Here is a 14083-nt window from a genome sequence, read left to right on the forward strand (position 1 = left end):
TTTTGCGTTGTTGAACGTGATTTTGATGTGTAATGTATTAGTTGAACTTATTTTGAATATGTTCTTTTGAAGTATTGAATAATATGTTAGAACACTGAATTTTGAGAGCTACGAATCAATTTTTATTTTTGAAATCGAGACAAACCAAGCCGAGCCGAGCCCGAGCTTAGATTTTCAGCTCGGTTTCAAATTCGAGCAGAGCCAAGCCAACTCGGCTTATATTCGAGCCGAGCCCCCACCTCCCCTGATTTCCTAAATTAATGTTTAAAGAGTCGATGATTTAACGTGAAAATTGAAGGATAATCAAAGTATGCATGCAAGAAATAAGAGTAAAATCATCAGAAAAGTAGTCATCCAAACTTGGGTTAACTTTGTACAATAGTAACTAAGTTTCAAGAGTGTTTTAATTAGATCATTCATAATTTTTTTTGTTCCAATTAGGTCATTCAAGTTTCATTTGATGTTTCAATCCTAGATATTTTACCTAAATAGAAGGTCATCCATCCTGCATGGCATTTATTTAGGTTTTTTATTTAAAAAAATTGTTGACATGGCACATAAATGCCAAATGGATTAGAAAAAAATGCGAAATAGGTTTAATTTTTTTTAAATTGTAGAAAAGTTAAAAAAATGCGAAAAAAATTAAAAATATGATTTTTTTTAAATATCTAAAAAGTTATAAATGAAGATAAAGATTTAGCGATAAAATTTCAACGATTTGGAATATTTGATCCTTTTGGGTTTTGATTTTGTTTTGATTTATTATATTTCTTTTTTTATTCCATGTCATCATGTTTTTTTTAAAGAAAAAGTTAAATAAATACCATGTAGGACTATGACCTGCTATTCAGGTAAAATCTCTAGCATTAGAACACCAAAATAAAGTAGAATGATCTAATTGGAACAATAAATTTTATCAGTGACCTAATTGGAACACTCCTAAAACTTCATTACTATTCGGTGGCATATTCCCTCCAAACTTCCATATAGTAGCTCGGTAGTCAACACAGCTGAAATCAGTATCTAAATCACAAGTGCATCAAGACCCCTACCAAGAATCCTGTCGTCACACAAACAAAGATCATAAGGGCTGGGGTTTTGCTATATGTCGTGAAATCAGACTCCATCATTCACGGCTAGACGGTAGTATATAACAGATTCATCTCTGAAATATGACATACGGTACACAAAATACATCATAAAACAATATAAAATTAACAACTGAACATATCCAAACTGCAATAATAAATCAAAACAGAAATATGACATACGGTACACATTACAACATACAAAAATATGAAATTTACATGTGCTTGAAACACCATAAGACACTTGAAGCTTTTATACTTTGCATCACCAAATTCTTCACCTGCAGCTATATCAAATAGCATTAATCAGTTCATCAATCAAACGTTTGTTGGGGAATATTGGAAAAGTGTGATCAACCACAAACGAAACAACATACCTTACAAGTAAACACTGTAACCAGAAAGAAACTCAAGAGCTGTTCATGCATTTGAGGCAGATTGAACTGAATCAATAACTTGGTAGCCATCTCAAAATATCCACTTGGACTTCAACGAATTGATACAAGTGTATCCAACTGGGGCCACCACTACATATCTGCCATGTATCAAACAGTCTATGTATAGGTAGAAAAGTAAACAATCAATTTTGTTTTTGGTTTATAAATTTACCCGTCGACCAACTAATACACGTGATAATGGTTGTCATGAAACAACTAAGTGAAAAATGTCTTTTTAGAGCAGCAAGATTCATCATCACTGCATCTAGCAAGTTGCTAGAGGACCAGGCAAAATACAGAGGAGATTACAAATTAAGATTGAATTTACACCATGAATCCAGTTACATTTTGTTCGCCCTATTTTTAATCAAACAATAAGTGCATAAATCACATTGTAAACCTCAAAAAAGAAATGTTATATTAAGGAAAGACAGAAAACATACCAAGGGCACAAAAGTATCCTTCTCCAATTCATTGTAAATGACATCAAACTTTGAGTGGCGTAGGCGCGCCAAATAACCGAAAGATGTTTACTTGGTTTTGAATAGTGTGTGGCGCTCCAGGTTTCATCATTCTATTTTTCAATTCGCAAGTTTTTTAGTTTTATGGGTTCAAGGTTATTGAACCAGGGTTAGGAATCTAGGGTGTTTGATTCCGGGGTTTACTGCGAATTAGATTGTTTGATTATTACGTGTTTCGGGTTATACGCGGGTTAAAGATTTGAGAGTTTGTTGAATTCAAGGGAATTGAATTTACCGGTACAGTGGTTCGTATTGTTTTGGTCCTTTGGAGACTTGTTTGATTTAGAACTTCAAGACCATCCAGTGTTCTGTATCCACCATGTTTGCTTGAGATCTCTTTTAAATAACTCTGCTCCTTGGATCTTTGGAAATCGCAGAACAGGTAATGGTAGTCTCAGTTTTAAATATTTTGCAACTGTAGTAGTAACTCACTTGACAAAAATAAATAAAAATGATACAGGGGTCTTCAGTGGCTACATTACAAATAGAAAGCTGGTTATTATAAAAAAAATAAAAATAAAAAACATAAAAATGATACAGGGGTCTGCAAAGTATAGACAGAATCCACTCAGATGTATAACTATAACTGAACTCCAACTTTTCACCCACTTGAAGAATAAAAATACAAACTTTTCAATTTGCGAATGTTATTAATAAACAAACAGAAATAAGAGAGTGTCTATACCTTGCTTGTATGCTTCAAAATCCTTTTGTCCTTAGCTCTTCAGTTGGCCGTTACCTTTTTCATAAATGTAAAAAAAACAGACTGATCAAAGCAGAAGTAGTGATTCGATGTAGGAATACACATAATGTGAAAAATCTCTTCCATCAATCCCAAGGCTATTGATAGAGTTTGAGCATGGTTCATAAACAGCAAGTGATCCAGTCCACTCAGGATGGCGTGGTAAACTATCAATTATAGGTTCGCCTGTCTTCCTAAATCCCGTTACATAAACTTCTGATACATTATATGGTATATCAATAGTGAATAACTTTGTAAACAATTTTGGAACAACATCCGTCATCGTCCATACACGAAAAACTAGGTTATTGGCCTCTACATCGCGTTCAAGCACAACAAGAGACTCTCTCAGCTTATAAAATTGACAGACCATCAATCGACTGGTGTGCTAAACTGTCCGGAAGGTTTACTTCTCGGAATTCTTCACTTGTCATATCAAATGAAATAATCAGATTATTATAAGACTGAAATCCACCATCAGCAGTAATCCTATCAGTAGCAAGCCAATAAAGCATTCCATATATAACCACCGTGTTATCGTAATCAAATTCAATTGAATTACGAGGGAGATTGCTCGTATATGGACTTCTCCAAGCCCCTGTGCTTAACGGAAAAACTTCAACTTGCCAAGGAATGCAAGTTACACTTTCCCTGTGGCCCCTCATATTAATATGTGTAATCTTGACTATCTTAGGGTCATTAGTCTCACGACAAACCCCAAAACCAAAGCCGGTTTCGTAAATCGTCATATCCGCCACATTCGGCACAGCAACAGCAACAGCTTTTCTAATGGAAGGATTCCAAAGAACAGCTCTGCACGTTCCAGAGAGGGGACCATCATGGCCCTCTTGATAACCACCGTACAAACACAACAATCCGTGAGAACAACCGATTATCCTAGAATATTTAAGCATGTTAACCAAATGGTGAGTATTCAGGGAGACTCTGTTTTGTGGGAAAGTATGATTATCATCAATTAAAACATATTTTTCTTGGAAATCTACATTATCTTTATACCTTGCAAGTAGATATTGCATCTGGCCGCTGTAATTCTTGATAAAATCGTCGCTGTCGATGAGAAACTTCCATGCTTTGCAGACCGATCGAATTTGGATCAAGGATATGACCGGAAGCCTTTTGAAGATTTCGGCTTGGATTTCGAATGGTATGTTGTTGGACATCTTGATTTTGATTACGGAATGAATTTCTAGGGTTTTGATCAGGGTATGAATTTCCAGGGTTGCAACGTGAGATGAATTTGGTAGTAGACTTGGTGGAGGTGTAACGATGCATGAGCATTCACATCCATATCATCAAATTACGTGTGTATTGATTTTATAATATTGTATAAAAAGTGGTTGTGGGTGGAGGAGAGAAAAAATGTTACTCTTCATCTGTATATTTGGGGGACACTGTTCACCCCTATAATTTTTCAATATATTTTGAAAATGGTTGTGAGTGAAGGCGAGAGAAAATGTAATGATAAAGGTGTAAAAATATATTATTTAATTGAAAATGAGAGATAAAATTTAGTGTTTTTTAGTGTAATTTAAGGTGAAAATATGATAGAATGGATGTGAATGCTCTAATACTGCTCCCCACTCCACAGGGTTGTATAAAACTAGTTGATGCCCCGCCCGCGTTGCGGGGCGATGGCCGAATAATGAGCAAGTGTTAGGGAGCTCATTGACATGGAAAACAATTAAATCGAGTCAACCAATTAAGAAAACACATTAGAGTTTTGATAAAAAAAAAATAAAAATAAAACAATGGCAATATTGTAATTTTCAACCGAGGGAAACTTGTATTTTTTTACTGGGGTAAAATCGTAATTTGCCAAAAGTTAAAGTGATGGTCATACTGTAAATTTGAATGAGGGGCAAAATTGTAAATTTTCACAGGGGCAAATTTGTAATTTTGAAATTGGGGTAACAGCGTAACATAAATTTGAACTAAAGGCACAATTGTAATTTTAAGCTGGAGGCAAAACCAAAATTTTATTTTGAACCGAGGGTAAAATCATATTTTTAAGTTGGGGGTAAAAGCATAATTTTATTTTGAACTGTGGAAAAACGTAATTTTTTACTTAGGGCGAAATCATAATTTTTTTAAACGAGGAAAAATCACATTTTTTAGTTGGGGGCAAAAACATAATTTTATTTTGAACTGGGAGCGAAAGATAATTCTGAGCTAAGGGCAAAACCACAATTTTATTTTGAATCGAGGGAAAAATCGTAATTTTTAGCTCGGGGCAAAACTGTAATTTTAAAGAGGGGCAAGAACGTAATTTTAAAATGAATATAAAATAATAAACTGGTTTGCCAGGAAAAACAGTAATTTTGAATTGCGGGCAAAATCGTAATTTTAAGATGGGGAAAAAACGTAATTTTATTTTGAGCTTGGGGCAAAACGGTAATTTTAAACAGGAGCAGAAACGTAATTTTAAAATGGATATAAAAGAATAAATTGGTTGTCTAGTTGATGCCCCGCCCGCGTTGCGGGGCGATAGCCAAATAATTCTCAATCAATTAAAAAAACACTATTATAATTTTGCTAGGAAAAAAACTAAAACGATGATAAGACCGTATTTTTTGGCTCAGGGCAAACCTGTAATTTTTCAGAACTAATGAGCGAGTGTTAGGCAGCTCCTTGACACGGAAAAAAATTAAATCGAGTCAACCAAATAAAATAAAAAAAAATTCTACTTTGGAAAAAAAAACTAAAAGTATAGGAATAACGTAATTTTGAACTAGGGGTGAAATCATAATTTTTATTCAAGGAAAAAATTGTAAAATAAATGGAGCAATGGGAGAGTGTCAGACAGCTGCCAGCATGACTGTAATTTTACACTGGGGGAAAATTGTAATTTAACCAGGAAAACAAACAAAAACGATGGAGAAAATGTAAATTTAATTTGAGTGGAAAATCGTAACGTGGCTGTGAGAAAAAAACTAATGGCAAAACTGTAAATTTAAACAGAGAAAAATCGTAAATTTGAACTGAGAGCAAAAGTGAAATTTTTAGCTGAGAGCAAAATCGTAAATTTATTTTTAAGTCGAGGTAAAAACATAACTTTGAACTGATGACAAAATCATAATTATAAGGGAAAAAACTAATGGTAAAACTGTAAATTTAAACGGGGCAAAGTCGTAATTTTGAACCCGGGGCAAAGTCGTAATTTTAGCTGTAAGTAAAAGCGTAAATTTATTTTTAAGTGTTGGTAAAAACATAATTTTGAACTAATGGCAAAATCGTAATTTTAAAGCGATATAAAATCGAAATTTGTTGGGCCAATAGGGGGAGTGCCAGGCTGCTGCCTGCCTGGCACTATTCTCCACCGCCCTTTTCAGTCAATAGGCCAAAAGCACTATTACCGTCTATGGTTTTTGTATACGTTGAAAATAATCTCTTACCAGTGCGATTTCGTGCGGTTCGTTGCGGGCCTTTGATCATTACCGGCATTTGGCATAACAATCGTTGTCAGTCGACACGTTTTTTACATTGGTTGAAAACCCATAAAAATGAATACTCGTACCGGTACCGCTGTTATTTGGTCGGTATCGGTCAGTTATGATACTAGTATCGTACAGGCACTCGAAATAGCTTACGATACCAAAAAATACTTTACGGCGGATATTACTTTGTGTTCAATGAATTTTATACCGTCACGTTGAGAATTCTATAGAAACGAATACGGTACCGTTACCGATGTTGTTTGGTCGGTATATGTTCGGCTTGTGGTGATAAAAAAAATCAACTATATATGACTCGTTTGAATACCAAAGTTGTTTGGTCGGTATATATTCGGTTTGTGATGATAAAAAAATTAACTATATATGAGTCATTCAAATACGGATGTTGGTTGGGAGATCATAGCAGCAAGTGGGCCTGCCATGTCAGTTATCTGAGTTCTAGTGTGTCTGGACAAGTCAGTGGTCCGTATGGGTTGTATTTCGTTGGTGTGCAACTTGGCTCCATCAGTGGACTTTGGTTAGATTCTACCAGCTTGGATGAAACTGGTAGGCTCAAAAAAAGGGAATAGAATAATGGAGTGGACTACTCGCAGAATTCGGGGAAGCAACTGGGCCAACGAAGTCAATGTTGACCCAAGGTCATAAAGTCAACACTAAAATATATGAGGTAGTCAACAATGGTCATTTGAATTTTACAGAGATCAATCTAATGGGCTGCAAGTCCTGGATTTTATGCAAAATAATAGCCTAAAGATCATAAATCTCAGATTTTTGGCGCTATTCAGTGGCAGATCTTGACCAAAAGTTCTAAGAGGGCAGAAAGTCATGGGACCCGATTTATATATTGTATAAATATTCAGGCAAATAATTCGGGTGGGGGGGGGGGGGGGGGGCGATCCTATACAATTTTAAAATTTTCGGACGAAAATAGAAAATTTTACACTTCTAATCGAAACATTGGAGGGCGGGTGCACCCCACACTTCACACTAAGCTACGTCCCTGGCGCTATTTACCTATGCACAACAAAAATGATACCAAGACTACAATTCAGTGAGTAATTCGCCACATACACACCTGTGTGATTAATTCGCCAATTTTAAAATTTTCGGACGGAAATAAAAAAATTTTACACTTCTAACCGAAACATTGGGGGGCGGGTGCACCCCCCACTTCACACTAAGCTGCATCCCTGGCTATTTACCTATGCACAACAAAAATGATACCGAGACTACAATTCAGTGAGTAATTCGCCACATACACACTTGTGTGATTAAATACAAGAAAACTGGCTACTTGTGGATGCAGGCTGTTTAAAAGTACGATTTGTGAACTTCCACTAGTATCAGTAAAACACCAATAAACTTCATAAAACTGAAGACGCACTCCGCAAAGTAAATCAAACTCTTATGTCGAATTTTATCATGGTGAATCCTAAAAAAAATGATGGCCCCTTAACAAATGTTTTTCTTTTCATACACTCTAATTGTGGGGATAAAAGACTAAGGGTCTGTTTGGTTCGCAAAAATCCTTTGGAATTGTGACGGAATTGGAATTAATTTCCTTGAAATTTAATGTTTGGTTGGCACATGATGGAATTGAAATTTGAATATATTCCACCATTCATTAGAATTTAAGAATCCTCCACATCTATAATGGAATTTCAACTTTCCAATGGAATGTTAGTTAATTACTAAAAATACCTCATTTTTCATCTAAGGGGTTGGCTAAATGTACTCCCTCTTATTACTTTTTATACCCTCTTTTCATAAAATCACATTAAAACTTGTAATATTTACCCCCTATACAAATCATCATTTTAAAAAATATTCTTTTTGTTACAAAACAAATTTAAAAGTGTAAAAAAAGATTACAGACCGTTTTTTTAAATATTTGTTTTTAAATTTTTATTTAAATCATATTTTTTAAAAGCTTTCATATATTGTTTCTAAAGACACTTTCTCAAATAGTACTTTGATTATATTTTTCTATTGAACATCTTTACAAATAATTAATACATTCTTCTTATAAAAATAATAAAAAAAGTTTTGAACTTTCTTTTTGAAAAAGTCTATCTTATGGTTTTCCTCATCTGGTTTGTATTTTAAAGGTCTTACTTTATAATTTTAATACTTTAGATGTGTTTATAAAATAATTAACAATATTTATCAAAAAAGTAAAAAGTTTTTCTTTTAAAATAGCGTTTGCATCTCTAGCACAAATTAATCATTCAAACCATCTATGTAAGTGAAAAAATAAATAACAGGTACTAAGATTATTTTATCAAACTATAAATTAACAATCTATATAAATTTCAAATTAATTAGTGTAAAGAGTATGTTATAAACAAGTTAAAACCAGTTTAAGACTTCGATCGAAGTGAACACTTTTCTAGCAAAACAAATGGATCAGGTTGATTCACAAATAGCGTTTGCATCTCTAGCACAAATTAATCATTCAAACCATCTATGTAAGTGAAAAAATAAATAACATAGCATCGAAATACATAGCATGCCATCGAAATATGACCTATACAACGAAAAAGACGTTGACATCGAAATACATACATCGAAATTGGCTATTACTAAAGCCTATTTCGATACATAAAAACTGAAACAATGAAATCTATTTAGATATATCATTAGTTTCGATGCATTCTATTTTGAATTATTAGCATTAGGGGTGTTCCAAAATAAAAAATAAAAAACATTTTAAAATATTAAAAATAATAAATATATGACATTTAAAATACACACTAGACGAGGGGAAAAAATAATGTAGACTTTTTTCAAAAATAAAATTTAATTTTTTTTTATTATTGTTTTTATAAAATACACACTAGACGAGGGGAAAAATAATGTAGACTTTTTTCAAAAATAAAATTAAAATTTTTTTTTATTATTGTTTTTATATGAAAAACGTTCTTAGTAATTTGTAAAGATGTTGAATAAAATAAAGCATAATCAAAATACTATTTGAGAAAGTGTAAACAATATCTGAAAACTTTTTTTCAAAAAATATGGTTGTTTAAATAAACATAAAAAACAAACAATTTAAAAAAACGTCTATAATATATTTTTACACTTTTGAATTTGTTTTGTAACAAAAAAGAATACTTTACAAATATGACTTGTTTAGAGGGGTAAATATGACAAGTTTAAATGTGATTTTATGGAAATAGGGTGTAAAAAGTAACAAGAGGGGGTACATTTAGTAGCCCCCTTCATCTAATTCATCTAGTTTCATTTACAAAGTAACCAACCAAACACAATACAAAATTTGAGTGGAATTAATTCCAATTTCACCAAATTCCAATTCCTTTCAAGATTTCAATTCATTTAAAAAAAAATCCACAAACTAAACGACCCCTCGCCTTTACATATTTATTGTAGTGTATTATTATATTACAAAATGATTTTGATGGCTACATTATTATATGACATAAAATGGTTCAACCATTAATTAGAAAGTCACAACTAAACAAAACAAATAGAATACAAGCATGTGATATTAGGCTATAGGGTGTGGTCATGATCCTCATCATTACCATGACCCTCCATGTTAGTGCCATGTAATCCACCTCTAATCCACCTCTAATCCACCTTCCAAAACCACTACCATAAGGGTGTGGTCATGACCTAAACCACTAGCCCCTTATTTATTTTAATTCATCCTTATTTAAAGAAAAAGGAAATGATTGGTTGAAAAATGGAAAGGAGGACCATGGTTGCCATGGTTTAATCCATGCAAACCATGGTGAATCAATCAAGGGGGTGGTGTAGCCTTCCATTCATGTTCCTAAGTGGCAAATAATGTCCCAACCATGACCCCCACACCCTATAGCCTTAGAAAACAGCTTTTAAAGTACACACCCGAGGGCATGTTTCCTCACTTAGAAAAAGATAACATTTTAAGTAAACATAACATGTGTAATATTCACTCATTATTATGTATATTTTTATCAAAACATAACATGTGTAATTCATTGTCGTGCATATCAAATCCTTGATCACCTTTCTCCACGACAACCTTCTTCCGTTGCCGACAGGGGCGGTTCTTAGAAGGCCTATGGCAGGGCCACGGCCCGGGCAAGTTTTTCGGCCGTAGTGCTAATTTTCCGCATTTCGATCGAAATTTTTTATATATACTATGTTTGGCCCGGGCTTGCCTGGGCTTTTTTAGTGCCCGTGTCTTTCGGACCTGGCACGTTTAACGGGCAAGATCCGCCACTGGTTGTCGGCTGTAACATCCGTCAAAATGGGCACCCAAAAATCGCTGAAGCGGTCGCGCAACATGAAGCCATAGAAATAGAACGCAAAGGTACATAACCTCCTCCTCGAGACCGAAAATGTGCCTAGTGGCGGCAACAGAGTGGATCTCAAGGGTACGAATGCGCTCCTCAAACGATGGAGAGGAATGGAGAGTGTGGAGGTACTGATCACACACCCTTACGAGAACAAGAAGAAAGCCTAGCATGGCTGTTGAGGCGCTCACATAGTCACACATAGGGTTAGTGTTAGTAAGTTTGAGCATGGGCACTAATATTTTCTGTTGATACACTTTGTGTGGACGCGACTCGGCTCGGTTCGACTCGGCTCGGTAGACTTGGTTTCAACACGGTTAGGTCCGGCTCAAGCCCGACTGTAACACCCCGTGTTTTCGAATGTCAAAGTCAAAGTCAAAGTCCAAGTCAACTTTGACTTTCTTTGACTGTAGATAGTCTATTTTATGTTTTAGTTGTATTATGTGGAGTATGTGTTGTAATCAGCAAGAATCGAAGTAATCGAATGTGTTTTAACGCGAACCGATCTACGACTGTGAATGATAGGAAGTAACAATGCGATAAAGTTAACTAATCAGTAATCAAACTGATCTAACACACATCGAACTCGAGACTCGAACTATGCGAATTTGGGTATAATTATACGTGTGTGTGTGCCTTATGTGTTACTTGTGCGTGTTTACTTTATGTATGTTGTGGTATTCAAGCAAATCAATCGAAAATCGAATCGAAACTCGAAAGGCAACAGAACTCAATCGAAACCGACATCAAAACGTGATTTATAGGAAATTGTATGTTAGATATAGTGATTGGAACTGAAAGTAATTTGACTAGGAACTCTATCGTATTCGTACCATCGTCCATCGAAATCGAAACGTCGAAAATCGTCGCAAAATACTCCAAGTGTGTCGCGGATCGAACAGGAGGCACCCGGATCGAACAGGCCGGCCGATCGGCTAGCATCTTGCCAGCCGATCGAGCAGCCCACTCGATCGGAGCTCCTGGCCGATCGGCTGCCACTTTCCTCTTTTGGAAGCCTATAAATAGGGCTGTCCTTGTCTTCATTTCCACTTTTGGAAAGTTCTGACCGGCCAGCTCCTATTCTTCATCTTTTCTCAGATTTCTCTCAATCCCGGTAAGTTTTCACTCTAATTCTTGTACGTTTTTGATCATTACTTGACTCTACACCTTTCTATCTTCCAAAACTTGAATTTTAACCGTGAAATCACCAAGATCTAGGTGTTCTTGGGTGATGTCATCATGGTGTTCTTGAAGAACATCATGTTTTGGCCTCATTCAACTATGAATGGCTTAGATCTAACCGATTTCCACATAAACAAGCTAAGATCTATCAAAGATCTAAACATCCACCGGTTATGAAGGATTGAAAGAAGGAATCCCAACTTTCTTTCAACCCTTTTACACTCAATGCCTTCAAACTGGTAGAAACGGAGCCTGAGCCAACCCACCGATCATTCCAATGGTTGGATGGTTCAAGATTCGGGTTCTATCTACGAGGTTCACCGACAATGGGTTAAACTCTAAGCCGACGTTCCGAACCGCCCAACGGACGGACTTGGGTGACTCCTGTCCGAGCCGGAGAGACGGGTAAGAACGAAGGTATCATAGTTCAACTCGTTATCAAACTACCTCGATATAATGACAAGTAACCAAACGACCAAGTGTTAGACGAAAGGCCGACCAGGTCAGACTTGCTGGCCGAACGGCTAGGCTGATCAGCCCAGCCGATCGGACACACCAGCCGATCGACCGGGCCAGCCGATCGGCTAGCACATGGCGTCTCACTTTTCCAAAATTTTGAGGTATAGTATTGACGAAGTAGTGTTCAATCGAATATGTCACTCGATTGGTGAGCATTACTGTTCGGATCATGAGATACTATGCTTCAACACTTAATCGTTTTCACAACTCGTTCGTAGTAGGGAATGCCAGCCGATCGAACAGACTATTCGATCGAGTGACATTCAGTTGGGGACTAATTCTGAAGTTCCTAGCCGATCAAGTGAGCTAGCCGAACGAACGAACAGTTCGATCGATCGACTTGAAAGGTAGGAACACTTCAGTGTTCTCAAATGCTGCAACGAAAACTTCAAAAGTTCAAATCCTCAAACACAAACACACCAGAGGAAGAAACAATCCACTCGAATGGCCCAGCTGATCGAGCCTACTGGCCGATCGAACAGGACTGTCCAACCGGACATACTAGCCGACCGAACAGCCCGTTCGATCGAACCTGCCGTTCGATCGACCAGCCCATTCGATCCATCCACACTTGTTTACTTTTCCGCGTTACTTATTGTTGTGATATCGAACTATTCAGGCTAATCTCACTGTCAGCGCTCCCTTCAATCCATAATCAATCACTGTGAGTATACTCGATCCCTTTTTGCTTTTAGCACTTTTGGGTGTTACATACATTACCTATCAAATCACAATCAAACACAAACTATTTGAACGCTAACCATTTGCATGTGCTACTTGACTAAATGAATGTTGTTTATTATGTTTACACGTGGAGTGCTATCTACCTGCCTTAGCAACATAGTACTATAGTTTGGACTCAGCACCCGTTCACACGGGGGTTGTTAAGGATAATTACTTGCATGGATTACGGTGGTAATCATGTATTGCGAACCGTCTCGGACGGTCAACCCGCAGTCGTTGGTATCGATGGTCCCATGTCGATAATTAACATGCATCGTTTTCCTCTGTGTACGTGCCTGGTTATGCGTAAACTATTCGAACTCTATATGCTAATATCAAACTTGTGTGCTCACCTTTACATTTTATGTATTGACTTTATTTTAACGTATGTGACAGGTGCTTAAGTTGCTAGGATGCTTAGGCGCGTGGTGATGAAACCGAGGCTAGGGAGTCTAGAAATAATAAACAATTGTCTGTAATAATAATTGAATCTGAGTTGTCGGAACAGAATTATTTGCCTAGTTGCTTTCTATGATAACTTGTTTATTTATTTGGGATACGGTATGGGACGTATCATTTAACTGAATTTGTAATAATAGTTGTTGTGGAAACTTCTGGACAATCTGTTTCGCTCAGTGCCACGCCCCGATGATTTCGCCATCGGTTGGGGTGTGACACCGACGTCACGATATTCCTCCGTCGTGCGCCTCAGAGTTCGACACGCGAAGCACGGAGAGCCGTGGCCTTTCCCGCCAACACATCACCATGACATCACCTTAGTGATGTCATGATGATGTCACTATTTTTGTCTTATGTTGAATTTGATGGATTTGTGAATCAAATGACGAAACACAATTGTGTTTAGTCATCTTTTTAGTGGGCTTAGCCTGTTTTGTCGGTTGTTGGGTTTCTTCAGGCTCAATGTTTGGCCCAAAAGTTGTTTCGTCGAGTCCTTTTCTATTTCGTCATGTTCTGTGTCTGTTTTAGTATAAATAGCTCTCATAGTTTCTGTGTGAAACTTGGACGAGACGAGAATTGTGTGAGACTTTAAGAGAGAGTATGTAAACATGTTTGTATATGTTTGTATCCGTTCTCAT

At 36.3% G+C, this 14083-nt stretch overlaps 1 protein-coding gene across 3 annotated transcripts; it reads right to left on the reverse strand.

Annotated features, from left to right (window-relative positions):
- Window positions 1-2304: 2304 nt before the first annotated feature.
- On the reverse strand, window positions 2305-4072 carry LOC110865938 (F-box/kelch-repeat protein At3g23880). Of its 3 annotated transcripts, XM_022115286.1 has the most exons (3): window positions 3806-4072; window positions 2732-3685; window positions 2305-2519 (listed from the first exon to the last, which is right to left on the reverse strand). In XM_022115286.1, the coding sequence occupies exons 1-2, from the start codon at window positions 3967-3969 to the stop codon at window positions 3142-3144; spliced, it is 708 nt and encodes a 235-aa protein (XP_021970978.1). In that variant the 5' UTR covers window positions 3970-4072; the 3' UTR covers window positions 2305-2519; window positions 2732-3141. The 3 variants fall into 3 exon arrangements, with proteins under 3 accessions (XP_021970978.1, XP_021970976.1, XP_021970975.1); XM_022115284.1 differs by having other exon boundaries at window positions 2305-2408; window positions 2732-4072; XM_022115283.1 differs by having other exon boundaries at window positions 2732-4072.
- Between the last annotated feature and the right edge of the window lie 10011 nt (window positions 4073-14083).

This window comes from Helianthus annuus, chromosome 6, assembly GCF_002127325.2.
Source record: "Helianthus annuus cultivar XRQ/B chromosome 6, HanXRQr2.0-SUNRISE, whole genome shotgun sequence".
Classification (NCBI taxonomy): Eukaryota; Viridiplantae; Streptophyta; class Magnoliopsida; order Asterales; family Asteraceae; genus Helianthus; species Helianthus annuus.

Coding starts and splice junctions, on each gene's coding strand:
- LOC110865938 (XM_022115284.1), bottom strand. CDS start 3,969: ATGTCCAACAACATACCATTCGAAATCCAAGCCGAAATCTTCAAAAGG.